The sequence below is a fragment of the Panthera uncia genome (assembly GCF_023721935.1).
Source record: "Panthera uncia isolate 11264 chromosome A3 unlocalized genomic scaffold, Puncia_PCG_1.0 HiC_scaffold_12, whole genome shotgun sequence".
Taxonomy (NCBI): domain Eukaryota; kingdom Metazoa; phylum Chordata; class Mammalia; order Carnivora; family Felidae; genus Panthera; species Panthera uncia.
This window is the reverse complement of record NW_026057579.1, coordinates 17,172,512-17,200,310: the sequence shown is the minus strand read 5'-3', so window position 1 is coordinate 17,200,310 and position 27,799 is coordinate 17,172,512. Positions and strand designations below refer to the sequence as shown.

Below are 27,799 nucleotides of genomic sequence, written 5' to 3'. Positions count from 1 at the left end.
GAAAGGACTTGAAGTCTATAATTTTCCCAAACTTAAAAAATCGGCTTTGGGGCGCCTGGGTGGCGCAGTCGGTTAAGCGTCCGACTTCAGCCAGGTCACGATCTCACGGTCCGTGAGTTCGAGCCCCGCGTCAGGCTCTGGGCTGATGGCTCGGAGCCTGGAGCCTGTTTCCGATTCTGTGTCTCCCTCTCTATCTGCCCCTCCCCCGTTCATGCTATGTCTCTCTCTGTCCCAAAAATAAATTAAAAAACGTTGAAAAAAAAAATTAAAAAAAAAAAATTGGCTTTGCAGCGGATCTGGAGGATTGCCCCTTAGCTGTACCCCGTGGGCGAGAATTCTTGTCTTTAGACAACCCACTGAGCCTGCACTGAATCACCCAATTATGGCAAATTCTTTTCTAAATAGAAAGCCCTCTACAGCCACCGATGGAAAAATTCCAGATCTGCAGCAGATATCTAGCGCATGGGCAGAGGCAGGGTTTTGGCCTGACCAGTCGTTCTTCGTTTCCATCTCAGATCCAGCAGAAGTTGTGCAGATGATTTGCAGATGAACAACGTTGGCCAAGAAGCCCCTGGGGGAGACTGGCGTGCGTGCGCGAGCGTGCGTGTGTGCACCCTCTGGAACCCCAGCCCCTTTGGGGCACAGAGAACAGGCTGTGTGTTTGCAAGGCTTGGTTGCACCCACCCAGCTTGAGAGGCATGTGGATGCTTAGGGCAGAGCATGTGAGACACTCCTCTGAGACACAATCTGAGGCCGCTCAGCTGAAGTGGGCTGGGAGCTTTGTGTTGAGGGCTTTGGGTCTGTGCTTGGGAGGGAGGAGAGAAGGGTGTGTGTCTTAATTCCACCTTGGTCTTCCTATCTCTGAAGCAATCGGTTTCCAAACAAAGCCCTCAGTGGTGACTCAAATGCTGTGTCAAATGCTGTGCCACTGTTTAATCTTTAAAAAAACAAACAAACACCCAAACTTTCCAACCCTTTGTACAACTAGACATGCTTTGGGCAGATGGAGTAATGAAATAGTCATGGGCAATGAAATGGAACGAAAAGCAAAGAGATTCTGGTGCCAGGCACACCTGTTTGATTTTTGCTGTATTCTCTTCCTAGCTGTGTGACCTCAGGCAAGACACCATGGGGGTGGGGCTGGAGGGGCGCTTTGGTTTTCTTTATCTGCAAATAGGGAGAATGCTATCTGCTTCCTTCTTTGTTGTGAGGATTAATTGATTCCATGAAACTAACCCAGGTAAGACCCCCGGCCCATCGAGCGTGCGATAAATACATTTCCCCCCTGAGTTAAGGCAGTACTTGAAGGATTGAAGAGTGTCTTTGTGGGGGTCTAAAGTTATAGTTAACTTTTGAGCCCCAAGGCAAACCAGAATCTGGGACTGAAAGTGGAGAATGTTTAGAATTTAGCAGACCCTCTGGGCAGTGTACTTTCCAGATCTTTCTAGGACACCTCAATAGGAGTTTGGTTGGTCCACCATCTATGGGGCAGTCTGCTGCTTGGCTGTCACCCATCTCCTTCTGGGATGACTGGCATCAGTGTGACCCTGTTGGTTGGCCTGTCAGGCTACTTCCTTCTCTTGAGGCTTGTCCTGGGCGCGGCTGGCTCTGGCCTCCCGTTGCAGCCCGTGGCCCAACACGCAGAGCTCTGGGGGAGATGCATCCAAGCCAGAACCCTTTAGTTCCGGGGCACAGGGGCTGCTCCATGGCTCAGTGTCCTTTTTGGGGCTCTCCTCACTGCTGCTGCTGGGAAAAAGGACAAATGTAGATCAAGAACTCCTCTGTTGTTCCTTCTGCAACCTGCCCCCCCCCCCCCCCCCGCTGCCTCAATCCCTATTCTGCCTCTCTCTGTCCTTCTGTCTCTCTCTCCCACAGGCCTGTGGCCCCTTGTTGTCAGACCTCTGCCCTCCTGCATCAGGTTTGCCTGGCTGGTGCTGTCCTGTGTGTGCCTGCTGTGGTCGGGCACCGTGGGAACCCAGCCCCTGGTGTCTGTGCTGACAGGTTGAGTCCTGTTCTTCTTCTGATGCCCAGGATCCTGCTGCTCTGAACAAAGCAGCTCCCTCGGGAGCTCTGGGAGCTGGGCCTTTATTTTGTTTTTGTTTTTAAAGCACTTCTTGTTTAATAAAGGGTTAGGCTTAGCTCGTTGAATTGAAAACAACGCCAACAATAACAGCAAAAAAAAAAACAAAACCAAAAAACTCACCACACCCTGCTTCACTCAGCTGCCACCCTTTTCCTGAATGGAGTAAAATGGAAAGTGCTTGGCCCAGGCCTGGCATCTGGCTAGAATAGAGCTTTCCAGCCACTGAATGACACAGTGACAGGGGGTCTGGGTGGAGAGGGACAGCCAGTGTGCACTGGGAGTGCAGAATGGAGAATGATCACCAGCATGGAGCAAGCTTGGGCTGGAAAGGGGACTGGCTCAGGGGCACCTGGGAGGCTCAGTCGGTTAAGCGTCTGACTTCAGCTCAGGTCATGATCTCATGGTTCGTGAGTTTAAGCCCCGCGTCCGGCTCTGTGCTGACAGCTCAGAGCCTGGAGTCTGCTTTGGATTCTGTGCCTCCCTCTCTCTCTGCCTCTCCCCTGCTCACAGTCTGTCTGTCTCCCTCCCTCAAAAATAAATAAACATGAAACAAATTTTTTTTTTAAAGAAAGGGGACCGGCTCGGAAAGTTGCACTGGCTGTGTGCTGGCGGGCTAACCTTGTAGTTACTGCTTGGAGGTTGGAGTCTGGCTGTTTGGGTTCAGTTCCTGCACTTACTAGCAGTGTGCCCTGTAGCATATTAATCTCTCTGATTCCCAGTTCTCTTCTTTGTAAAATGGAGATAATAATAGCACCCATCTCATAGGGCACTCAAAGGTATCAGTATTGGATAAAGTGTGATATAGTCATAGCACATTAACCAGCACATGGTAAGTGCTCAATAAATGGCCAGCTGTCATTCTGGTGCTGCCACTTTGTAGCATGAACAAGAAGTCTTACCTGGAAGGGATACTAGGGACCACCCTGTCATATGACAGGTAGGCACCTGAGGGCCAAAGTCTCTCAATCAGTCACCTCAGGTTCAGGATTGGACCCAGCTCCTCACATGCACAGACCAGAAGGTCTTTCTCTCTGCCCGTGACAGCAGGTTCTTGACTCTTCCGGGAGCTTCATTACACAGCATGTTTAGCTCTATGTGTTTAGGCTTACATGAGATGTCAAACCAGTGGAGGGCAAGTCTGAGTTTGGATCCTAATGGGATCAAGGTGGCAGGAATGTGGGGTGGGGTGGAGTGGGCGCTAAGATTGGCACCAATGTGATTTTTAGGCAGTGAGGGTCTCACTGTGTTCTGCAGAGCCAACCGCATCCAGGTTGGCCTCTGGCCCCATGACCGGTCCCTGCCTGACCAAGTGTGATTTTGTGTGCAGGACCAGCTCCCATCTTACTGACTTCTCCCGGTGCCTCTTCTGGAGCAGGGGAAGCCAGATGTAGGATGCACTTCATCCATGACCCTTTGCTGCTCCCCAATGGGGTAGCTGGCAGGAATGGGAGGGGCTTGCCCGGAGATAGGCTGTGGCGGGTAGTGTCGGTGGAGGTGACAAATGACTTTGTCCTAGAACTGCGTCTTCCCCAACCCCAGCCAGGTTTCCACATCTGTGTGAGGCTCAGGCTAGGAGGCAGATTTTCCTGGTTGCCACAACATAGCTGTGGTTCTACCTGGTCCCAGGACAGCTGGGGAGGCAGGCTGCCCAGCCACTGCCCCGCTGATCAGTTGGTAGGTAGCCTGATCCAGGAAATAGGGTCGGGGGGTTTAAGTTGCAGAGAGCCCCTGCCGGGGGTGGTCCAGTCCAAGCAGAGATGAAAAGCACTGCATTTAGGGGAGAAAGCCTGGACCCTTCTTGAACGCTCACAATGCCCCAGCAGGCTAGGACCTAGAGACGGCACCCCCACCAGGGGATTCAAAACATAAATAACAGTTGGAGCTCAGTAACGGAGCTTCCTGGGTAAGCCTCCAAGGACTGTTCCCAACCCCCTGGGCCCCAAGATTGGGAGGATAAACATCATCATTTTTTCTATAAGAGGGGCTTGTGCCCGGCCTGGATGACGAGAAGCAGGTCAATGCCGGATGCAGGCCAGTTTATCCTGCACGCCTGCCTCTGCTGCAAGATGTGTGGGGTGTGGTGCATCCCTGCCAGTCCCTGCTTGCGGAAACAGCCCGTCCTGAGTCTTTCAGGCTCTCTGGGGCTGGCTTGTTGGCTAGTTGCGTGATCTTGGGAAATTATGCCTAGTTCCTCGGTATGGTTTCCCATATGCAGGAGGGCAGGAACAAAGGCAGCGGCAGAGGGTGAAACCACTCAGTGCTTTTATAGCTGGAGTACTTCTCCCAGATGCCAACTTGACAGGGACGGAGGTGTGGAGGGACTGGGGAATGAGCATTTTCCCATCGCATCCACCATGTGCTCATAGGCTCACAGTTTGGAGGGGCTGAGAGGTGTGGTCTTAGCAGGAGGCAGGGGAAGGAGTGTGAGCCATTATTGTGACCTTCCACGCGACCTTGGGAAGGTGCCTGTTCACGGATCCTCCTTTCTTTCAAGCTGCAAGCACTTCTCTCCACCCTCACCACCCCATCTCCCCAAGTATTGAGATTCAGGACATAAAACAACCTTTTAGCCTGCCCTATTCCGAGGAGAAGCCTGAGAGAAGGGCATTATTTTCTTCTTGAACAATTTTATGTTACTTTAGTATTGCTCCTGCTGTTTTAAAATGTTAGTGTTTTTAATTAATGCCATTTTATTGTCCCTGTTCTCTCAAGCTCTTCTCCTGAAGGGCACAGTTTTAGAAATGTAATATCTGAATAAGTGGCTAGAGTGAGGAGTGATGCATTAACATTTATAGAGGTTCTTAGATGAAAAGCACCGTGCTGTAGGAAGCTCATTTTAGATTTAAGAAAAGAGCAGTATTACATTAAGATTCTTGCAAAAATAATCAATATTTCATTTCTTTCAAGTGGCTGGGGAAGTTTATATAACTATAATAATGCACAACTTTCCCTAGATAACATCTTTATTTAAAATTGACTGCCGAGGACTTTGTAAAAAATTACCATTCATGCCTCAACAGATTGTGAAGTCTGTAACGCGCATCACTCTGGCAGAAATACACTGCTGATTGACGCAGTGGTGGGCGTTTTGAAGATAGAAAGGACCGTGCCGGTTGAGCTTCGTCCGATCTGATATCAAGACACATTGATAAGAGTTCTTCTCTGATAGGTCTCAGATAGACAGATTTCTTCCCATGCCACATTCTGGAAAAGATGCATGTCCCCATGCACTCCGTCCACTTGGGCATATGTGTCTTTCCTTCTGTGTGCAGGTAGTGGTGCAGTGTGACTCATGGCCCGTCGCAGCCTCGTGCCCAGGCCTGCCCACATGGCCGGGCCAATGACATGCAAGCCAGCTGCCCTCACCGGAAAAGCACACATGAACTCAGTCTGCTGAGGGTAGAGATGGCAGTCCTTCCACCCGGTTCTGGTACTCAGCACCCATGAAGAGTCTTGCTCTCACCCCACACACCTCTGAACGGGGAGGTAGAGGTGAGGCTAGAACAGAGGAGAAGTGGAGGCAGGCTTTTGGGGGCGTGGGGAAGCCAAACATTTCTATCGCACACATCCAGGACGAGCCATCTCAAGGCATGTCCCCTGGGTGTCTCTGAGACAGTTTTGAGGGGGGAATCTCTGAGGTCAAAACTATTTTCATAATAATATCAAGACGTTATTTGCCTTTTCCACTCATTCTTCCGTGAATGTAGAGTGGAGTTTTCCAGTCTACATGACGTGTCATATCACACCAGATGGACTGCAGGAGCAGATTTGAGAATTCCACCATCTTTCCGTGAGGCCAGACATGAAGGGATTTGCAAAAATGTAAGACAATGCCACCCTTTTTGCTCAAAAACATTTTTTTTGTAGAAAATATACCTACTTTTTATGTTAATATATAATGGGGTCATTTAAAAATGGATTCATAAACATTTTAAACATTTCTCAATTTTAATTTATAATACAGTAAAAAGCGATAGATATGACCCACCTACATGAAGGTTCTTTTGGGGTCTCTCTAATTCTTAAGAGTTTAAAGGGGTCCCAGGACAAGGAAGTTTGAGGGCCTCCCGCATAGATATTGGTCTACTTTAGTAAACTATAAACTACAGTAATGAGGACACTGGTTCCAGACAGGGTGACAGTGTTTCAATGGAGGGTGTAGGGGCATAGGAAGTCACTTCATCTACGTTTCCCTAAGTGCAAAATAAAGGGGGTGTGTATGTGCTTGGATTAATGTGATTACTTAAATTTTTTTTTGTTAAATGTTTTTTAATGTTTATTATTTATTTTTGAGACAGAAACAGAGCATGAGCAGAGGAGGGTTAGAGAGAGAGAGAGAGAGAGAGAGAGAGAGAGAGAGATAATATCTGAGGCAGACGCCAGGCTCTGAACTGGACGCGGGGCCCAAACCCATGAACCGTGAGATCATGACCTGAACCGAAGTCGGACGCTTAACCAACTGAGCCACCCAGCCACCCCTAAGCTGTATTTTTCACACAGCAGAACTTCTTTCAATTAAAATCTTTCTTGGGAACTTGAAATGAGTGACAGATGAAGGCACAGCTGCTCGAGGAAGGGGTGGGTGGCAGGAGGCTGGATATCCCCCAGCCCCTTTTTCCAACTTGGAGCCTCTTCCCTTGGAGCACAGTTGGAAAACTACTGACCCAGATGATCCCGAAGACCCAAGGCTCTACTCTAATTACCGCAGGGCCAGGGCCCACGACCTTCCTTACCTGCTCCTGCTGAGTGGGGATTCACAAGCGTTGCTGGTGGCACCGGGGACAGGCAGCGGGAGGCGGAGACCTGGCCGGCGGTCAGAAGCTGTCCTCCTGACGAAAGGCTGAGGGTTGAGGGCACACAAGGCCATGCCCCGCTGAGAGCCGGCCCTCGGCCGTGGCCCTGAGCTGCTCCTCCAGCATCCTGCAGGGGTCCCACGAGGGCCCCCGGCTTCAGGTGGCAGCGATGGTGGGGTGAGCGGGTGGGCGGTCGAAAGTGGCAGTGCAGCTTCAAACAGAGAGGAGGTGGCTGGACAGAATATAGAACACGTGTTCCCAGACACTTTGGCTGTGGCTGCCCGATTGTTCTCAGAACCTCTTGTTTCCTGTCCCTCAGTAGGGGACACTGGGGGGGATGGGGAGGCGCCAGAGGAAGGGGAACTTGCTTCTGTGTGCTGGGTGGGGGGGCTGGAGGCCTTGTGACGTGTGGGTGGGCTCGCGGGGGGAGGGCTGGGCGGCTTGTGCTGCCGTGTTGCTGGGGAAGCTCCTTTCTTCGTTGTTGGGGGGCTTAGCACCTTGGGGCTCACCGGAGGGCTGACAGGTGGGCTGGAGGAGCCATGCACAGAAGGAGCACTTGGCCGGGCAGGTCTGTGAGAGGAGGGCTGCCTCCTGACTGCTCGGGGTGTCCAGTATCCCCTTGAGGGAGAGGCCTTCCTGACCAGCAGGGCGCTTCTCTCCTGGCTCGGTCTTGGGGCCTCAGGAGAATGTGGCCCCCGTGTTGGCCTGGCCAGGCTGGGTCCCAAGGTCCTGTTGTGCCCAGATGTGTGGCTGCAGTGGTGCCAGGGGATGGCCTTCTGGGGATGCTTGGACAGGCTGGCAGCCTTGTCTGCAGGTGCCTGACTCGGAGCCCCACTGCCCTCCACCTCTGGGTTTCTGCTGGTTGCTGGCAGGTGATTAAGGTCCCAGGTGAGCTTTTTGGTGCCGCAGCCGCTCTTGCTGCCCCCTGGCCCTGTGCTGTGGGGCCTGGTGGGGGCAGTCGTGCTCCTGCTGGGTAGCAGGTCAGTGGGGCTCATGGAGGCTCTTAGCTTTGGGGAAGCCCACGTTCTCCGGGCAGGGTCAGCCCCTCCCGGCCCTGGCACATGGGTCTCCTTGGAGGAGCTCCCTGCTGGCTTGCTGCTTTCTGGGGGCTCCAGAGAGGTGAAGGATTTGTCCATCAGGACTTCCAGAGGCGGTGGAGGGAGATGCTCTGGGTCCTCCTCTGTTTCACAGTTGAAATTGAGATCCTCACTCTTGGATGGTTCTGCTGTGAGCACAGGGGGAAAAATAGGAGGTGGGGGCCTCCAGTCTGGCCCCACCTGGAGGGGGTCTCTGCTTGCTGCTGGAGAAATTTGTGGCTTTGGATACAAAGGGGCAAGCCCCCTGTAAATGGGAAATCTGGGAGGCATGATGGGGACCCCCCATTTCCTGAGGCAGGGGTTTGGCCCAGAGTCCTTGGAATCCCCCAGTGTTCTCAGACTCTTAGTGGGACTGAAAGTTTCAATGAGTTTCTTGACCGATGTTCTGGTGGGGCAGCCCCTGACATTCCAGTCCATGGCTCCTGGAGCCTCACTGGCCCTCTCATCCAACGCAATGGCCACCGGAAGCCCCTCAGCTCTCCGCCGCCAGGGCTGTTCACTCTCAGGGCGGGGACCGCATTTCTGCAAGATGCTTTTGTCCTGACTTGGCAAAATGCTGAAGTTCTTGGTGAGAGAGGCCTTCAGCTTGCTGATGGTGTTGCTCGGGGTGACCCTGCAGTTGTCGGGCCTCAGAGCCGCTGCTCTGGGCTGCGGGACCTGCCCCGCGCTCTGCCCCTGCTGTCGTGCGCCCAGGGCGTAAAATGCCTCCAGCCTCTGGCTGAGGTCTCTCTGGACCCTCCGCAGCTCCTGGAGGGTGGGGTCCTCGGCCTGGCTCTTCAGACAGCCCTCTGACTGGGACCTCCTCTGCCTCACAGGGGCCCTCCTGCTGCCACTGGCTGTGCTGGGTCTTGGTGGGACCGCCGTCCTCCTGTCCTCCTCCTCAGGCCAGTCCTGGGGCCCCGAGGGCACAGGGACAAACTTGATCCTTTCGCTGATTGCTTCCTTCATCTTCAGAATCATTTCCTGGGCTTGGGGGCTCCTAAGCCTCCTGGGGTGTGGCTGAAACAGGCTTTCCGGGCTACCAGGTGAAGACCGTGGCCTTGGCTGGGAAGAATTTTCCCGCCATGCACAGGGACTCATGCTGCTCGCTTGGTCTTCCTCCTCCTCTGGGCTACTGTCCTCACCTTCACTGAGGGAAGACGTGCCCATCAACCTGGGGCCTTTAGAAAAACGTGCTTCCCTTGAGATCCCAATCCCAAGGGAGTCACACCAAGTGCTTTTGGCCACCCCCAGGGAGCTGGAGGTAGTGTTTCTTGGGCCCGTGCTGGAGGGGCATGGGCCACCGGCCCCACCCTGTGCCTCTGGCTGAACCTTCGCCGTAGGAGGTCTCGAAAGCGGGCAGTCCTGGGGTCGGTCTGAACCCATCTGGAAAGGACTTTGCTGCCAGGTGTGTCCCGAGAGCCTGGCTTCCGCTGTGGCTGGAAACGCCGGTTTCCATTCCGCGGGCTCTGGCACTGAGTCCCAGCTGGCTTGCTTGCCCAGCTTGTCGGCCAGCTGCACAGACTCATTGTCAGCACCGATGCCACTGTCCTCGGAGCACAAGGGCAGACCCTGCATCCCAGGGTCACTGTGGCCACTCACCAAGCTCTCCAGTTGCCCCAGAGCCCGCAGGAGACATTCATCCACACCCCTCTTTGTGCTCAGCTTCTTTCCCACGTGGCTCGCGGTGGCATGGAGGTAACCACTGGAGCTCTCCAGGAAGCTGCCGGTGAGTGAGGCCACCATGCCCCTGAGCACCAGCAGCTTGCTGACTGTGTGCTGCAGAAGCTGTGGTAGGAGGTCCGGCTGCTCCTGGGGCTCTCCTTTCCTCAACTGCCACGCCAGATCCTCCCTAACTTCTTGGAGGAGCACTTCTCCATCCTTGGAGATCTCCCCCAAGAGCCGGTTGACCTCATCAAAGCACAGCAGCAGGAAGCTGACCATGGGCTGGAGCAGCTCTTGGGTCTGGGTGGCCTGATGGGTGATGCACAGAATTGCTTCATATTTGGAGAGGCTGGAGTGGAGGTAGGTATAGGCATGCTGGTGCGCTTTCACCAGGGGCTCGGGGAAGTCCACTTTGCCCTCAGGCTCATGAGCAGGAATGCTGTTTTGGCAGCAACGGCCCTGTTGGCCACATGTGTGGCATCTCAGCATCCTTTCCTGGGTGTTACTTTCTTCACTGGCTTCCCCAGAGGAGGCTGCCCCTGGTGACCCGTGGGAGCTCTGTGTCTCGGACGGAATGTCCTTAGCCGTGCGGCTTTGTGATTTGCCCAGGTGGGATTGGGAGGTTTTGGCTTTGGGGGGCAGTCCTTCCATATCTTTCCCTTTGCCTGCAGTGGGATCTCTTGGGAGCTGACAAAGACCTTCAGCCGAGCTTTGGGTCTGGGAACTTGGCTGCTCCTGTGCCAGCCTCTGTCCCTGGGACAAGCCTCCCCCAGAGTCATAGCAGGTGGAGGTGGGAAGCAGCGAAGGAGTAGAGCATCTTTCACTGCCCCCCTGACGTCCCGGCAAAATTGCTTTGGGCTTTTTAAAAAACTGGATGCCACTCTTAGCGACGCTATTAACAAGGTCATTGTGGGAAGGTGTGCACCCCATGATTTCAGCTTGTAGTCATCTCCCCGCCCCCCCAACACTCTTCACAGTTTGCAGAGAATCAAATTTGAAATAGGAGGAACAAAAGCGAGCCTTACTAATCTGTCCGGGCAATTTCCAGGCCAGAATCCTCTGAAGTCCATGGTGCCGGGTCCTTGGAATCAGTTTTCTTTAGTCCCTTGGCCCCACCATGAAGAGGTGGTGGTGCCTGTTGTCTTGTTGTTCTAATCTTGAACCCTCTGCTGTTAGTGAGCAACAGGGCAATTCTGAAGGACCCCAGTCTCAGGGATTATGGGCCTGCTTCAGCCCCGGTCCTGACAGATGTGCATGGCAAGTGGAACTTTAAGCCTATTAGGTTAATCATGCCCTAGCCAGTCAGCACTCCCAGTGTGTTCTAATATAGAACTTCTCAGCATTTGCTATCTTGGGAAGCGGATTATTTTTGCACGTGCTTATGCTTTTAATTCTGTTCAGACGCCTGCCATATGAAACCTAGAGAAATGAGCCATAATTGCAAAAAGCTCTGGAAGAGACAACATTTGTGGAAGAGAAGGGAGGGCTCGCCAGCTACAGATCCTGGCAGAGAAGTGACCTTCACAGTTTAATAAGGGCAAGGCAGCCGAGTGTGCTCCATCCAGCCTGCTATTATCAAGGAGACCCCAAAACACACAATAGACAGTAATTGAGGCAATACATTGTTGTTTGTGTGGCTTATAAAAATACCACGGCTCTAGTGCTAGAGAACTTCTCTAAATAAGACAGTGAGTAAAGAAGGCAAGGTGGCTTTCCTTTACACTGGAAAAGTGAATCTGATAGCAGGGAAGAAGGCTTCCCCGATTTGGAGGGGAAAGCAGAGAAACGCGCTGCCATATAGAGCTCAAGGCTGGTCCCCGTGGAGCAGAGGGGCTCCAGGAGGTAATGCTGTCAAAGAAAGAGGCTTTTAATTAAATCTTTCTCATAGGAAAATGAGCCAGCCCTGGGCAGTGGGGAGCGATTTGGTCATTAGGAGTAGAACATAAGGGAAAAGTATCTTTTCCTTTTTAAGCACAGCTTCTAGGCGGTCTTAATATGGAGCTCTTGTCCATAGTGAAGGGTAGCAGCCGCCCATCTTAAAACTCCTCTTGAACTTTTTAAAACCGTCAGTAGTCTAGAGCAAGTAGAGAGGCTTGAGGCTTGGGTTTAAATCCTGCTCCTTTCAGCTGGGGAAGCTTCCAAACTTAATTAACTTCCTTGAGACAGAGCTCATCTTTGGAATGGGGATGATGGTACCTACTTTGTGGAGGTGTTGTAGGCATTAAGTCAGTTAATGCTTTATAAGTGCTTGGTGCAGCGCCTGGCCAGTGGTAAATTAGAAAGACAGAAAGAGAGAAAGAGGTAAAGAAAGAAAGAAAGAAAGAGAGAAAGAAAGAGAAGGAAGGAAGGAAGAAAATGAGGGAAGGAAAGAAAGAAAAAGAAAGAAAGAAAGAAAGAAAGAAAGAAAGAAAGAAAGAAAGAAAGAAAAGAACAAGGATTCCTTACTCCTTTTCCCCTGGCATCTTACCCACTTATGAAAATAAAAGTCATAAGAAAATTCATTAATTTGTCCAGGACCAAGTCCCAATCCTTTCCTGAATCATCTGGAAATAACTGCCTACTGGTAGGCTTCTGGCCCCCACATCTGGGTTTTTGGCTATTCTGTGTGTGCAGAATGGCCTTTTGCTCAGCACACTGCCACCTCAGGATTTTCCCAAGGCCTCATTGTGTCGTTTCCCTGCTCTTAAATGCACAATTCCCACCATCTGCAGTAGGAAGAGGGCCTTTTATTTAACCATTTCTCATTTCTGGACATTTTGCTGGTGGCCAATTTTGTATTTTCCTAATAGAGAAAAAAAAAGATGGCATTGAGCATGTCCTACAGTTGCTGAGATTGGAGTTGATATTCTGGCTTTACAGTTTTCATTTTTTCTTATAGAGTCCCATACAGCCAGTGAAAACACTACCGTGGGTGTCAGGATGCTTTCAGAACCAGAAGGCACGTGTAAACACCTCCTGTGCCGTGAGCATGCTGGAAACTGACTACCGGGGCTACTGGCGGAGCCTGAGCCTGTCACGGCCCTGGGCCCCAGGGTGCGTAATTAATAAAGTTATCTGATCTGTTTGTTTGCTGCAGAACTCAAGGGAAACACAAAGCTGTGACTCAGTGCCTGGGGGCGAGCTGTGTTAGGCATCAAGAAGTTGTTTCATTTGTCACAGCACTGGGCTGGCTCAGTAAACAAGTATGCCATGTGGGAAAATTCTTCTTTCTTCCATTTAACAGAGTGGAAAGCTCATCTGAAGGGTTCTTCGTGTACATTCTTCATTCTTCTCCTCTCGGGATTTGGGGCCCTGGTCAAATCATCTTTATGAAAACCTTTGATCTAAGTGGCTAAAATTATTTCCAAACCAATGACCAAAATAAAAGTATTTGCCTGCAGGGTCAGCTGTCAGATAGCTCTGTACCTTGTAGAATGGTTTTCTTGACTATTCCAAATAATTGAAGAAGTTCTTTATTCATTGCCACTCATTTTTCATTAAGACTAATTTTGTTTTTCTTTCTTTTCAATTGCGTTTGCTTTAAATGAAAAAAAAAATTACTTTGGATACTGTTGAGTAATTTGAGTAGAAATGTAAGATGACCCACCTACTCTGGAAAATTGTTTCACAGTTAAACATATACCCGCTTTATGACCCATAAATTCCACTCCTAAGAATTTACCCAGGAGTATTGGATGCATAGGTCCTCAAAAGGGACCAGTACAAGAATATTCCTATTAGCTTTACTCATAATAACCTCAAGTTGGAAATAATCCAAAAATCTGTCAATAGAGAAAAAAATAAATTGGGCATAATTGTACAATGGAGTCCTTCCCAGCCATAAAAGGAACAACCTATTGAAACATGTAACAATATAACTTTAAAAATTATTATGCTGAGTGAAAAAAGCCAGACATAAAGGAGTATATGCAGCATGGTTCTGTTTATATAAAGTTCAATAACATGCAAAGCAATGTAATCAATCAATCCCTGGCAGAACAACTATACTTTTCAGCGACATCTCTTTACCATGGAAGGGGAGCCCCAATTTTTGGTGGCCAAGGAGTCTCTTCAGCCACACCTATGTTTCCAAATGAGGAAACAGAGGCTGAAAAAGTTTAGATAATTTGTTCAATCCCTATAATTAGCATATAGCTGATGTGGGATTTGGACCCTGGTCTCTCTGGTTCCAAAGCCGGTGTTATTCCTACTACATTTTTTTGGATGAGATATCTGCATTTCAAGCTCCACTTGGGATTGGTGGTTCATCTCATGTTGGACTTTTCAGTCATATGCTCAGATTCTGGCCCCCAGGAGAAGGCTTGCAGGAGTCGACAACAGGTAACTTCAGATTTACTCTGTGGCCCAAAGAAGTCCTCCAGACTGCCCTTCCAAACCTTCTCTGTCTCTGACTATTCCTTTGGATTGATGACTTGGCTGGATGGTCACTGATTTTAATTTTGTCCCTGGGTGGGGACTTTCAGATAACCCCTACCTCTAAATTCTAGATCCCGCAGGAAATCCCATGTTCCACCACCTCTGAACTCTGCCCAGACTCCGGGTCTCTGTCCCTCAGCTGGTTCACCTCCTAGGACGCTAGCTAGCCAGAGTGCTGGCTGGGGGCAGGGAATTAAATATATAAAATAACTTCATATTAACTTCTGATTAAAGTTGCTACCAGAGGAAGACAGTGTCGGACTTCTATTCTTAGAGACATTTTAAAGTAAGAGGTGTTGATTTCAGCCAAAATGTTCTCATTTCATAAGCATGCTTGCATTTCACAAGCATTGTAATTTTTATTTTTGCTTATTACCTTCCCCTCTTTTCTTCTACCTGTATATATACTTTGCACAGCTGTTAATCATATTGTACATGCCATTATATTATCTTCGTTCACTAAAAACACATTATAAACATTTTCCGCGTTACTGTTTCAAAGCACTTAACGGGAAAAACTGTGTTGTATATAATCAAGTCAATAACCTCTTACTTTAAGAGAAAGATAAATAGCAGAGTCCCTAGGTATAAATCACAGCACAGTTTTGAATTTGCTAACTCTTCTTCCTCCATGCAGGTGTTTCTCAGAGAGAATACCATCACAGAGATGCATATAGGCATAAACACACACCTGCCCTGTGGTGTAGGTAGATGGAGAAGAAGGTGATCAAATGTACAGGGTGTGTCTGAGAAGCCCATGCCTAGCAAAGACAAACATCTTGGAAGTGATGAGATGGGGACTTACACCTCAGGTCTGGCTGACTCTCAGGGTGTAGTTCTTTGCATATTTAGGTTATTTCTATTTGAGAGAGAGATGGAGAGAGAAAGAGAGAGAGAGAGAGAGAGAGAGAGAGAGAGAGCGCGCGCAGGTGAGAGGGGCAGAGGGAGAGAGAGAGAGACGGAGAAGGAGAGAGAGAGAATCCCAAGCAGGCTCCACGCTCAGCATGAAGCCTGACATGGGGATTGATCCCACAATACTGAGATCATGACTTGAGCTGAAATTAAGAGTCAGATGCTCAACCAACTGAGCCACCCAGGAGCCCCTGAAATATCCTTATCCTTGTAGGTAAATCTTTGATCACATTTGTGATTATTTCCTAAGGATAGATTCTGGATGTGGAATTGCTTAGCCAAAGAATGTAAACATTAAAATAATTTAATTGACTTACTTTTTCTAGAATAGTTTTAAGTTTCCAGAAGAATTGAGGTGAGAGTTCCCATATATTCTCCATTTACACAGTTTCTCCTATAACAACATCTTACATTAGTGTAGTATATTTATTATGATTATTGAATCAATCATAATTATTAGCTAAGGCCCACACTTTATTCAGAGTTCCTTAGTTTTTACTTAATGTCACTTATCTGTCTTAGGATTCCATCCGGAACACATTACATTTAGTCATCATGACTTCTTAGGCTCCTCTTGACTATGACAGTTTCTCAGGCTTGCCTTGTTTTTGATGACCTTGACAGTTTTGAGGAGTACTGGTCAAATTGTTGGATGTCAATTGGGATTTGTCTGAGGTTTTTCTCATGATTAGATTGGTGTTATGGATTTTTGAGAGGAAGATCATAGAGGTAATGTGCCATTTTTATTACATCATATCGAGAGTACATACTATCAACATGATTTACAACTGGCGATATTGACCTTGATCACCTGGCTGATACAGTGTCCGTAAGACTGCTCCACCGTGAAGGTGTTTCCCTATCCCATTTCTCTACTATACTCTTTGGAAGTATGATCGGCAGCCACGCATAGGGAGTGGGGAGTTATGCTCCCCCTGAATATAAACATTTTTAAGACTTTTGGTACAAATTGTGAAATTATTCTCTAGGAAGAAAGACTATATACCAGTCTACATTCCAAGCAGGAGTGTGAATATGTATCTATATTATTGTAAACTTGCTAGCATTGGATATTGTCCTTTTAAAAAACCCTGCTGATTTTAAAGAGTAAAAGTGGCATCTCCTTTCAATTTGCATTCATGAATTTATTGGAGAGTTTGTGTATTTTAAAAACTATATGCTCTGTTGGCCACTTGCATATGTTCTGTCAAGGGTTACTTGTACATTCTTTGCTCATTTGTAGAAACTGGGGTGTATATCTTTGTTTTTGTTAATTTCCAGAATATTAGTATTTTAATTGGTCATATATGTTGCCATGTTGCCAGTATTTTTTTTAAGTTTTCCTTGTGCCTTTTAGTTTTATGATATTTTTTGGAGTACGAAAGTTTTCATTTCACATAACCAACTCTTTGGTCTTTCTCTTTATAATTTTTATCTTTGTTGTCATGTCTAGAAAGGTTAAATTTATACCTTGTGAAACACCTGGACAAATTTGTAATTGGGAATTTGTCAGTATTATTATTCTTTTAGGAAGTAATTATTTTTAAGTGTCAGTTTCCTGTGAAATGGAGGGATAGGACTTAGCTAGATTGAGCTTTGGCTCTGAAACAGTTAACACATTTCAAGCACACCTTTGATATGGACACATTTCAAGATGGCTAATTGCAAATTAGGGACTCTCAAGAATTTCTGGGACTGGTTTTAATGTTTTAAAGAATTCTTAAAATGGAAGTGAACCGGCTGACAGGATACTAAGTTCTTTGGGGCCACAAAATGGCAAACTAATGGGGTGACTTGAAAATGTGTAAGTGACCACTATGAACTTTAAAGTGAAAGATGAGCTTTAAAGTATATGAAGATAAGAAATGTGATTATTAAGTAAAGAGGCAAGTTAATCACCGTCCTCCAGTAATTTACATATCCAAATGAGTCCTCAGAAATGGGGAGCTGGGGCTTGGGAGTGATGGGGTAGTGGGGGTGGCCATAAACATGTATTTCAACAAGTAGCTATTCCACTCCCCCCCCCCCAAATTTTCAGAACAGTCTGGTTGAGAATTTTCTTCTGAGCCAACTTCAGTCATGAAATAAAATTAATCTAATTACAGTTAGTTGTGCCTCCCAAAGTAAAATAGAACATGGAAATAAAGCAGAATGTGGTGTGGCAGACTGGGATGTGGAATGTTGATGGAGGTGCTTTTGTCTCTCCTTTTACTCATCAGATGTCTTCAGTGCATCTCTAGCCCCTTTCCTCACGGCCACATTGGGGAAGCCCTTTTGTGAAGCACCAGAGAGCATTGACCAGAAGTCAATGAATCACCAGCTTCAGAGTTCAAAGCCTCCACTCAGGTATAAGATGGAAAAAATCTGCAAGGAGATTGGAGGAGACACAACAGCTGCCTGTCCCCCAATTCTTTCCATAGTTAAAGAATACCTCCTGAGTTAGGAAGAGAGAAGCCACAGGGTTCTGTGTGAGTGTGGCACTTCTGTGCCCACCTCTGATCTCAAGGCCTCATGGGGGTGGTTCCTGAGAGAAGAGGTTCTCAAGCCCCTTTCCTGGGCCATAGCCTGAGGCTGGGAGATAACAAACCAGAAAGCTTTGGGGAGAAGAGCCTCATATGCCCTTGAAGTGCCAGAAGAGAAGGCTGGTGTGGCATGTCTCCGTACAAAAGGATGGGAGACTTGCCCACCCCAGGCTCCCATAGTCAGACTGGCAGAAACAGATCACCTACAATGTCCTGAACGCTTCCATGTGGAACAAATCTACCAGAGAAAGAAAGCTAGGGGGTCAGCTAGCCCAGGATGAGGCTGAGACCCAGGTGGATGGAGCTGCCTGCCCTTTCAACAGAGAGAACTAGTGGGAACCCCCTTGTGCCCCATAGATCGTTCAGGTCACCTCTCAAGGGAGCACATGTCATCTACTGGATAGGACAGAGGAAGACCAAGAAGGGGGCTCCTCGGATAAGCTCTTGAGAGCTGAGATCAGTTCCAGGGAAGAGAAGCAGACGGGTGAAAAGAGAGAGAGTTTTAAACTGAATTGTGACTGAATTATAAACTTGAATTGACTAAGAAATGACTGAATTTGAATGAGTTTATCTGAGAGTGACTAGATTAAATTTTCTCTGCTTTGAGGCAGAATGGAGGCTTAAGGCAGAAATTACACTCAATTATAGAAGAATAGAGAAAATTACATTTTTGCACACTTGAGTCAGTGACTGTGAAATCTGTACTGGTTCCAATAATTATAGGCAGCCAGGTGTCAGCAAAATCTCAAGAATAGACCACGGAAGCTATAGGCTGCTTTTCCAAGTTATTACTTCATCTGTTGCTGCAGCCCAAAAGGTGAGTACACTGTCTTATCCTCAGAAATCATGACAAAATCCATTCAAAGCTCTGTTCAGTATGTTCTCTTTATATCAGAGACAGAACCAACACTTGTTGGTGGAAAAAACAAAAAACAAAAAACAAAACACAACTTTTTTTGGAGTCTAGGTTATAACCCTGTGACCAAAAGGGGGAAGATAGGAAATTGCAGGTAATGCTGGATGCCTTCTGTTTTCCTCCTCCAGATCCACTCTACACACTTCTTCTTCTTTTTTTTTTTTAATGTTTATTTATTTGAGAGAGAGAGAGAGAGAGCAAGCTGGGGAGAGGCAGAGAGAGGAGGGGACAGAGGATCCAAAGCAGGCTCTGTGCTGACAGCAGAGAGCCAATGAGAGGCTCGAACTTGTGAACCATGAGGTCATGACCTGAGCCAAAGTCGTACGCTTAACCTACAGACTCTCCCAGGTGCCCCACTCTACACATTTCTGCACCCTTGCCAGTACTCTGGGAGACGGATCCTTAGTGCTCCAGCCCTAGAGATGCACTGGCCGAGACTTGGAGGAGGGAGAAGTAAGTCCAGGCATTAATTCCTCAGCTTCCCTTTGCGAGAGAGTCTCCTCAGCTTCTAGGCTTCTTCCTTGCCATGACACGAAGGACCAGGCCCTATTTCGGGCCATTTTTCTTCTGGAAGCCATTTTTCTTCTGGAAGCCATTTTTCTTCTTCCACTATTGCTTCCAGCAGCCTAAGAGGTAGCTTAAAAGTCCTAACTATGGTTTCTGGCCCTTTAAATCTGGTATCCATAGCACCACAGGCAATGTCATTATTATGTATTTGCTGTCTGTTGAAAAGCAGGCTGTTGCACTCAAAGGAGGACTCCACCACAGGGAGTCAAGTCAAAGCTGGCCACCACCACCCTGGCTTTCTGTAATTGGAATCTGCTTATGGGCCCAAGGGAGCCCATTATGAAAACACCTATTTTCATAGACTCCCAACCAACACTCTAAACAATTTGTGCTCTTGCTGAGGAAGGCCCATGAGATATTGAAAAAATTTTTTTCTGGGTGACATTGAAAGAATAGTGTCATGTTCGGGTAAGTTTCACTATAAAATGAATCTCACGCCCACCAACGCCTCCGATGAAACTTCATTTCTGCAAAGGCAAAGGTGAACATCCTAAACAAAGTATACTGTTATTTTAAACAAGTTAACATGGGTTGCAGTAGTTGGACATGTGCTGTGAGGCAGTTTAGACATATTTTACAGAACTGTATCCTTTCCTATATAATAACACCAGAAGTCAAAAGTCTGTTCAGTGCTAAAAACCTGAATGGAGTATTAAAAATGCTTCACAATCCACTCCTTTTTTGCTTTTTTTTACGACTGATGAGCCAATATTGATACATCACTCTTAATTGAAGTCCGTAATTTACATGATGGTTTACTCTTTGTGTTGTATATTCTATGGGTTTTGACAGATGCGTAAAGTCATATATCCCCCATTACAGCATGGTACAGAATGGTTTCACCGCCCTTAAAAATCCTTTGTGCTCTACCTATTGATCCTTCCCTTCTTCCCTCCCCAGTCCCTGGCAACCACTGACCTTTTTACTGTAGCCTTTTCAGACTGGCTTCTTTCAGATCTTTTTACTGTAGCCTTTTCAGACTGGCTTCTTTCAGACTGGACAATATATATTTAAGGGTCCTTGAAGTCTTTTCATGACTTGATAACTCATTTCTTTTTACCACTTTCAATATTCCATCGTATAGATGTACCACAATTTGTTTGTCCATTCCCTTACTGAGGGACGTGTTGGTTATTTCCAATTTTTGGTAATTATGAATAACTTTGCTGTAAACATTTATGTGCAAGGTTTTAGACACAAATTTTCCAACTGGGTAAATATCTAGGGGTGAGATTGCTGCATCATAAGGTAAGACTATACAGTACTTAGCTTTGTAAGAAACTGCCCAACTGTCTTTCAAAGTGGCTGTACCAATTTTCATTCCCACCAGCAATGAATGAGAGTTCCTTTTGCTCCACATTCTTGCCAGAATTTCATATTGTCAGTGTTTAGGATTTTAGCCATTCTGATAGAATTGTAGTGGTATCTCATTGTTGTTTTAATTTTCATTTCCCTGATAGCATATGATATTGAGCATCTTTTCATATGCTTCCTTGCCATCTTCTTTGGTGAGGTCTGTTCAGATCATTTGCCTAAGTTGTGCTGTTTTCTTACTATTGAATTTTAGGAGTTGTATATTTGGGATACAAGTTATTCATCAGATACGTAGTTTTGCAAAGATTTTCTCCGAGTCTATGGCTGTGTTTTCATTCTTTTAACTTCTTCTGCAGAGCAGAAGTTTTAAGTTCTAATGAACTCCAACTTGTATTTGGTGCTAAAAAGTCATTACCAAATGCAAGGTTACCTAGATTTTCTCCTATGTTGTTTTCTAAGTTTTATAATTTTGCATTTGGCATTTATATCTGTGACCCATTTTGAGTTAGTTTTTGTGATACATGTAAGTTCTGTGTCTAGATTCATTTTTCTGTATGTGAATGTCCAGTTGTTCCAGCACCATTTATGGAAAACACTATTCTTTTTCCATTGAATTCTCTTTGCTCCTTTGTGAAAGAGTGGTTGTATTTGTGTGGGTATATTTTGCTCTGTATTCTATCCTGCTGATATAATTGTCTTTTCTTTTGCCAATAACACACTGTAGTTTTATCCTAAGTCTTTAAGTCTGGTCAGCCATTTGACTTTGTTCTTCTTCAACATTGTGTTGGTCATTCTGGGCCTTTTACTTTTCCATATAGACTTTAGAATCAGTTTCTCAATATCCACAAAATAATACACTGGGATTTTCATTGGAATTGAATTGGATGCATGAATCAAGTTGGGAAGAACTGACTTAATTATCTTGAGCCTTCTTTTCCATGAACATGGAATAGCTTTCTATTTATTTAGACGTTCTTTGATTTCTTTCATGCAAGTTTTCTAGTTTTCCTCATAGAGATCTTGTACATATTTTGTTAGATTTATACCTAAGCATCTCTCTCTCTCTTTCTCTTTTTTATACTGTTTATAGAGTTGCTTCTAATTTCAAATTCCCATTGTTCATTGCTGGTATACAGGAAAACAATCGACTTTTGTATTTTGGTCCACATTAAACATTTTTTTAAATGTTTATTTATTTTGAGAGAGAGAGAGAGAGAGAGAGAGCACACAAGCAGGGATGGGGCAGAGAGAGAGGGAGACACAGAATCTGAAGCAGGTTCCAGGCTCCGAGCTGTCAGCACAGAGCCTGACGCAGGGCTTAAACCCAAGAGCCATGAGATCATGACCTCAGCCGAAGTCAGATGCTCAATCGACTGAGCCACCCAGGTGCCCCAATTGGTCCACATTTTAAATGTCTTCTTTGCCTTTTATTTCTTTGCTTCCTCCTGTCTTTTGAAAGAGAGGAAGGAACTCAGGATCTGGAGAAAGATATTAAATTAAACATTTTAATTCAATTTTATTTTTAAAGTTTATTCTTTATTTTGAGAGACCAAGAGTGCGGGAGGGACAGAGAGAGGGAGAGAGAGAGAATCCCAAGAAGGCTCTACATTGTCAGCTCAGAGCACGATGTAGGACTCGAACTCACAAACCTTGAGATCATGACCTGAGCCGAAATCAAGAGTTAGATGCTCAATTGACTGAGCCACCTGGGTGCCCCAATGTTTTCACATGAGTGACTAATATACAAAACAGCATATAATTGGATTTTAAAATGTGTCCTTTTTTAGTGAAAGGGAGAAATTAGAGAGCTAGCTCCCCATGGAAGAGGTGAGATATAGGAAGCGTCTGGAAGTGTAGTTGGATTTGGATAGGAGGAGGTAGATTGCAGGCAAAGTCTAAGCAGAAGAATGGCATGTATAGGATGGGGAGGTGGGAGTGAAGGGGTAGGTTTTATCACATTGGGCAGAGGTGGGAGATGACTTTGAAGAATGTCGGTGTGAGTAATCAGAACTTGATAAAGTGCTCAGAGGGAGTTTCTAAACAGATCCTTTGGGTCTGGTTCTTTTAGGACCATTGGTTTTTGGTTTCACATATACCTCAAGGCAGATATTCTGAACCATTTGCTTCTTAGAATCAGAAATACAGGCATATGCCAGGAAGTGTTTCTAAAGAGAAGCACTGCCCTTCTGGGGAAAAACTACCAAATGGGGTTGCAGGTTTTTCATTTGCCCCAAGAGTAGAATTTCACATACGTACATCAGGAAAAAAGCAACCTACTTGAGAGGTCAAAAATAGTGATACAGATGCCAAGGGAGGTTTCTTTGAGTTTCCCAGGCCCCTTGCTGGCTGGCTGCATTGAACTCAGTTTCTTTGAAGAACTCTGTCATTACTGGGGGGCAGGAGAACTCTGTGGCGTCTCTTAGGAGGGAGGAAAGCAATGAGGGAATTGTATGAATTCCAAAGCTTTAATCTCTTCTTACCACAAAGAGAAGAGCACACAGGGCATTAAATGCCCTATTTTTTTTTTTTTTTTCTTGGTCTGAGTTAACTTACCTCATGAGACCTCTCTAGTGTTATACGTAATTGCTTATTCAGGTCACCAATAATGACACTGCAGGGATTCAAGGAAGTTTTCATGGTGAAAGGACACATCCATATTTAGAACTCTAGTCACTACCTCCTCCACAGACATTACCTTCCTTCATAAAACCTCTCTGAATCCAACTCTTTCCACTCCCACTCCCACCTCCACCCTGATCACCTGAATTCAAGCCACCTGCCTGACAGCCACATACTAGATCTCCTTAACTATAGAGTCCCTCTCATAATGACCTGGGGTCAAAACCTTGGATCCATTCTTTTCCTTCACAAAGTCTTGTTCATTCTTTCTATGAAGCATCTCTAAACATTCATAAGAACATCCCATGCATTGCTCTTGTCTTGGGTCCACTGCTACTCATGTTTATCTCTCTGCCTGGTGTTTTTCTCTTGTCTCTCACCATTTTAAGCACATACCCAGATATCCAGATAAATTTTAACTTCAGATAAACAATAATTAAAAAAAATAATTTGGTACATACTTCTACTAAAAAATTATTTGTTATCTGAAATTCAAATTTAATTGGGCAGCCTATATTTTATGTGTCAACCCTACCACTATGGAACTTTTCTTAATGATCCAATTCTTCCTTATCTGATTTTTTAGTTCCTAAAATACCTAATGCAGCCTTTCATTATATGCTATCTTATAATTATTGATTACATATACAGTATTAACACTTATTGGGCAATTATTCAGCATCAGGCACTGTGCTTAGTTCTTTTCATACAATAGCTCATTGAATTCATACAAGAAATATGTGATAAAGTAGGTCCTACTATGATACCAATTTTATAAATGAGGAGGCTGAGTTTTTGAGAAATTATTTTGTGTGTTCAAGGTCCCAAAGCTAATTACACTTGAACTTTAGTTTTTCTGTAGGGTGACCAACTTGTTCTGATATCCCTGGCACTGTTCTGGTTTTAAAATTGAAAGTACTCACACCCTAGAAACCCTTTCAGTTCCAGGCAAACCTTACATGTCTGGGTTCAAAGTCTGGGATTCTATCTTGCTTCCAATTTTTTTGAGATTTAATGTTTTTCCTCTCAGTTATGTTAGAAAGTCACCAAGGACAGGGTGATATCTAATAGTATTTACTGACACCAAGAATTATTTAGTAAGTGCTTGACAAATGAGGACCAGAAGCTCCCCTCCAAGGCCACACCTCTTTTCTTGAGCCTCTTTGGATTGCAGATGCTCAGGACTGTGTGGGTGTGCGTAAGGGCAGCTAATCTTAGATGCAGCTGAGACCGGAGCGTGGCCACTGGCCTTTGCAATAGAGACACAAAATGGACCATGATGTCACTGACCATTGCTTACAAAGATGCTAGGCTATTGTTACTAGCAACAGTGCCCCTAAGTTAGTGAAAATGCAGCTCCTTGGTAGGTGTGTGGTGCCTCACTTGACATGCTGAACCTTGAGAGACTCCCTGCTTTGAAGACTGAGTTAGGGCTTGGATGAGGCTGGAGAAACAGAAACCATGGTGCCAAGAAAAGGAGTGCAATAGGGTGGGTAGCAAGACCATCAGCACCTTGATGGACGGACAGCACCCAAGGAAGCTGAGTGGCTGTTTCTTCACTGGGAATATGCTTTTGTGCAATGCACATATATCCAAAAGATTATTATGTTATTACATTATTATATAACAACCAAATTGTTAAAATGATGATATGTAGGTGTTATTGTTATGCTGCAAAGTGGTTAATGGGGTGTGATGGGAAAGGCAGAAACAATAGATTTCCATCCCCCAGGGACATCTGTATAACTTGTCTCCACTTCATTTTGAATGCAGGTCATTACTGTGCATACTTACACCAAGTTAAATGAAGCTGTCTGTGAGAAATCATTTATAAAAATAATTTGCTATTTAAAAGAACTAGTTAAGTTGAATTGATAAAGGCTAACACTTTCTTTTTTTTTTTTTTTTTTTCAACGTTTTTTATTTATTTTTGGGACAGAGAGAGACAGAGCATGAACGGGGGAGGGGCAGAGAGAGAGGGAGACACAGAATCGGAAACAGGCTCCAGGCTCCGAGCCATCAGCCCAGAGCCTGACGCGGGGCTCGAACTCACGGACCGCGAGATCGCGACCTGGCTGAAGTCGGACGCTTAACCGACTGCGCCACCCAGGCGCCCCAAGGCTAACACTTTCAAGGCAACTTTGTTTTTAGTTGCTGAGTTTCACTTCAAAATGCTTGAATTTTTAGTATGCTTTTGTTTTAAGGCTTTTTATTACGAGAGCGTAACAGATATGGGGCATAAGGGTCAGACAGGAGATTCTATTTTGGACAGTGCTGACAGATTCCATGGTGGCTTTTCCTCATCCTCATAAATGTCTCTTAGCCTCTTACTGTGACACTCAAGGCCATTCCTGATCTATTCTCAACCTCCCTTTCCAGCTCATCTTCTACCAATTCATGCTATGGACTCTGCACCACTTGGACCCTTTGCTGTCCTCCAAACACACGTTTAGCTTTTCTACCTCCAAGCCTTTCTCTTGCAAAGCATTGTGGTTAAGAGTTTAATCTCTTGAACTTGACTGCCTGGGTTCACATCCAGGTTCTGCTATTTACTGAGTGATCCTGAGCAAGTTGCCTAACTACCTTATGCCTATTTCTCCAACTGGAAGGTGAAACTAAAATGATATTTCTTCTTCAGAAGTAAAATAATTCATGAAAGTGCTTCGAACAATGCACAGCACATACTAAGCCCTCAGTAAATGCTGGCCCCCTCATTCATGTAACTGGAGCTCGTTATCCTCCCCACTTAACTCAGAATATATCTTTTCCTCAAAGGCTTTCCTGATCACCCCATCCTGCAATGTGTGCTCCCTCTTGGGAAATCCCTAGACACTGCTTCTTTGGCACGTTGTTGGCGTTCTTTTCTCATGTTCATGTCTCATGACCACATGTGATTGTTTTCCTCCAGCTAGCCCACTTTGAGTTAGGCTTTGTACTCATGACAACAGTGGGAGGCAGGTATTTTTCATCTCATTTTACAAAGGAACAAACTAAGACCCAGAGAAGTTAAGTGATTTTCTAGGGTTACTGAGCTGGGGAGAGAAGGTTCTGGGGGCTCCAGCTCAATTTGCACATGATGACAGCTTCAACACTCTTCCTCCTATCCTAGAAAACAAGGAGCAAATCTTATACTGTGGTAGACTCCATACTTTCCTTTAGGAAGGAGGTATTCAGTTTATTCCTGATTTGATGGGTTAATATGCAATTTGGTTGCCTTGCTAAGTGTCATTCAGGGCTTATGGTTGTGATTATTTTGATGATGATGAAGATATTGCATGGGATATTTTGATGGGCCTTAAAAGGATGGACTGTAACTTACTCTTCTTGGGTTGAACCCTATATGAATCTAAAAACACAATTCACATTTATTTTTGTCTTAACTGTTCCCTGCTGTTGCAAATATGATTAGATGAGGAATGTCAAAACCCATCTTATTATCAATGCTGTTTTTGTCACAAAGGAGACTTTCTCCCAGCTAATTGGTCTCTCAATGGTTCTCTTTGTTAGGTGAGTCATTTGATCCATTGTTGACAAGGTGCAAACTGCTCTCTACCCACCCACAGGGTAGGGTGGGGGAGGGGGAGGATGCTCCAGTGGGTCTGACAGTCTTTCAACCCCTAATCAAGATGCTATTAAGCAGCTGATAGTTTACAGTGAACAGAGATGAAACTGTATTGGTTTTGTAAGCAGCTGCTGGCAAGACAACTTGATAGAGCTTTAGTGATGTATGAATGCTTCCCATTTTAGAGTGTGTGCATGCATGTGATACAAAGACAACTTCTGTGATTTCTCAACTCCTTGGATATGATAGTTATCTTTTCTGTGACTGAAATCTTAAAGAACCAGGCCCATTTTATCAACAAATATTTATTGAATTTGTATTATGTGCCAAGTACTAGGTTCTAGGTACTCAGGATGCAGCACTGACAAAAATAGACTAAAATTTCTTCCCTCTGGAACTTTTTCTTTTAAAGCTTTTTATTAGGGAAAAAATTTCAAATGTATGCAAAAGAAGAAATAATATACCCATCATTCAGCTTTAATAATGATCAATATTTTGTCATTCTTTTTTCATCTATCCCTTCCACCATACACTTATATTTTTACTTGAATAAATTTGACATGTAACCTTGTATTGGTTTAAGGTGCATAGCATGTTATTTTGATACATTTGTATATTATAATATGATTGCTAGTGTAGTGATATTTATCATATTACATAATCACAGCACAATATCATTGTCTAAATTCATTACGTGTGCATTAGGTCTCTAAGACTTATTTACCATTCATTATAAGTTTGTGTCTTTAAACACCATCACTCTTATCCACCCCATCCACCAGCCCCTGGTAAGCACCATTTTACTAACTTTTACAGGTTTAACTTTTTTTGATTCCACATAAAAGTGATATCTTTATACTTATCTTTCTCTGTTTGACTTTGCGTAGTTGCTCAAAGCCCATCTATGTTGTGGCATATCCTGTCAGATATACTTCTTCCTCATGGCTGTATAATATTCCACTGTGTATATGTATCACATCTTTTTTATCCATTCACCCACTGATGGCTATTTGGGTTGTTTCCATATCTTGGTGATTGTGAATAAGGCTATGATAAACATGGGAGTGCAGATACATCGTTGAACTCCTGTTTTCATTTCCTTTGGGTTTAAATCCAGAAGTGGAATTGCTGGATTGTATGGTAAACCTATTTTAAATTTTTTGAGGAACCTCCATATTGATTTCCATCATGCTTGGACCAATTTGCTTTCCCATCACACACTTATGGACCAGTTTAAAGCAAATCTCAGACATTAAACATTTTATCATAAATACTTTAGTATGAATTTCTAGCAGATAAGAACTTTTTTTAATGTATATTTTTGAGAGAGAGAGAGAAAGCGCGCAGATGAGCA

General features: G+C 45.4%; 2 protein-coding genes across 4 annotated transcripts in view; one reads left to right on the top strand and one right to left on the bottom strand.

Moving 5' to 3' along the window:
• Positions 1-1,441: 1,441 nt before the first annotated feature.
• Positions 1,442-10,575, bottom strand: PCARE (photoreceptor cilium actin regulator). The gene is made up of 2 exons (XM_049651903.1): positions 6,817-10,575; positions 1,442-1,743 (listed from the first exon to the last, which is right to left on the bottom strand). Exons 1-2 carry the CDS (start codon positions 10,545-10,547, stop codon positions 1,563-1,565), a joined length of 3,912 nt encoding a protein of 1,303 aa, XP_049507860.1. The 5' UTR covers positions 10,548-10,575; the 3' UTR covers positions 1,442-1,562.
• An 8,546-nt stretch (positions 10,576-19,121) lies between these two features.
• Positions 19,122-27,799, top strand: part of CLIP4 (CAP-Gly domain containing linker protein family member 4) — an 86,894-nt gene continuing 78,216 nt past the window's right edge. For 2 of the 3 annotated variants that reach the window (XR_007462346.1, XM_049651904.1), the window contains exon 1: positions 19,122-19,431. The gene's annotated coding sequence lies outside the window, so the exon portion shown is untranslated. The remainder of the gene's footprint in view (positions 19,432-27,799) is intronic. The other variant, XM_049651905.1, reaches the window with a different exon arrangement.

Excerpts from the sequence above, each read along its gene's own strand:
- PCARE (XM_049651903.1), bottom strand. The coding sequence starts at position 10,547 with ATGGGGTGCACACCTTCCCACAATGACCTTGTTAATAGCGTCGCTAAG. Across the intron at positions 1,744-6,816 it reads TCCCCACTCAGCAGGAGCAG|CAGCAGTGAGGAGAGCCCCA; the intron begins GTAAGGAAGGTC and ends TTTTCCCAGCAG.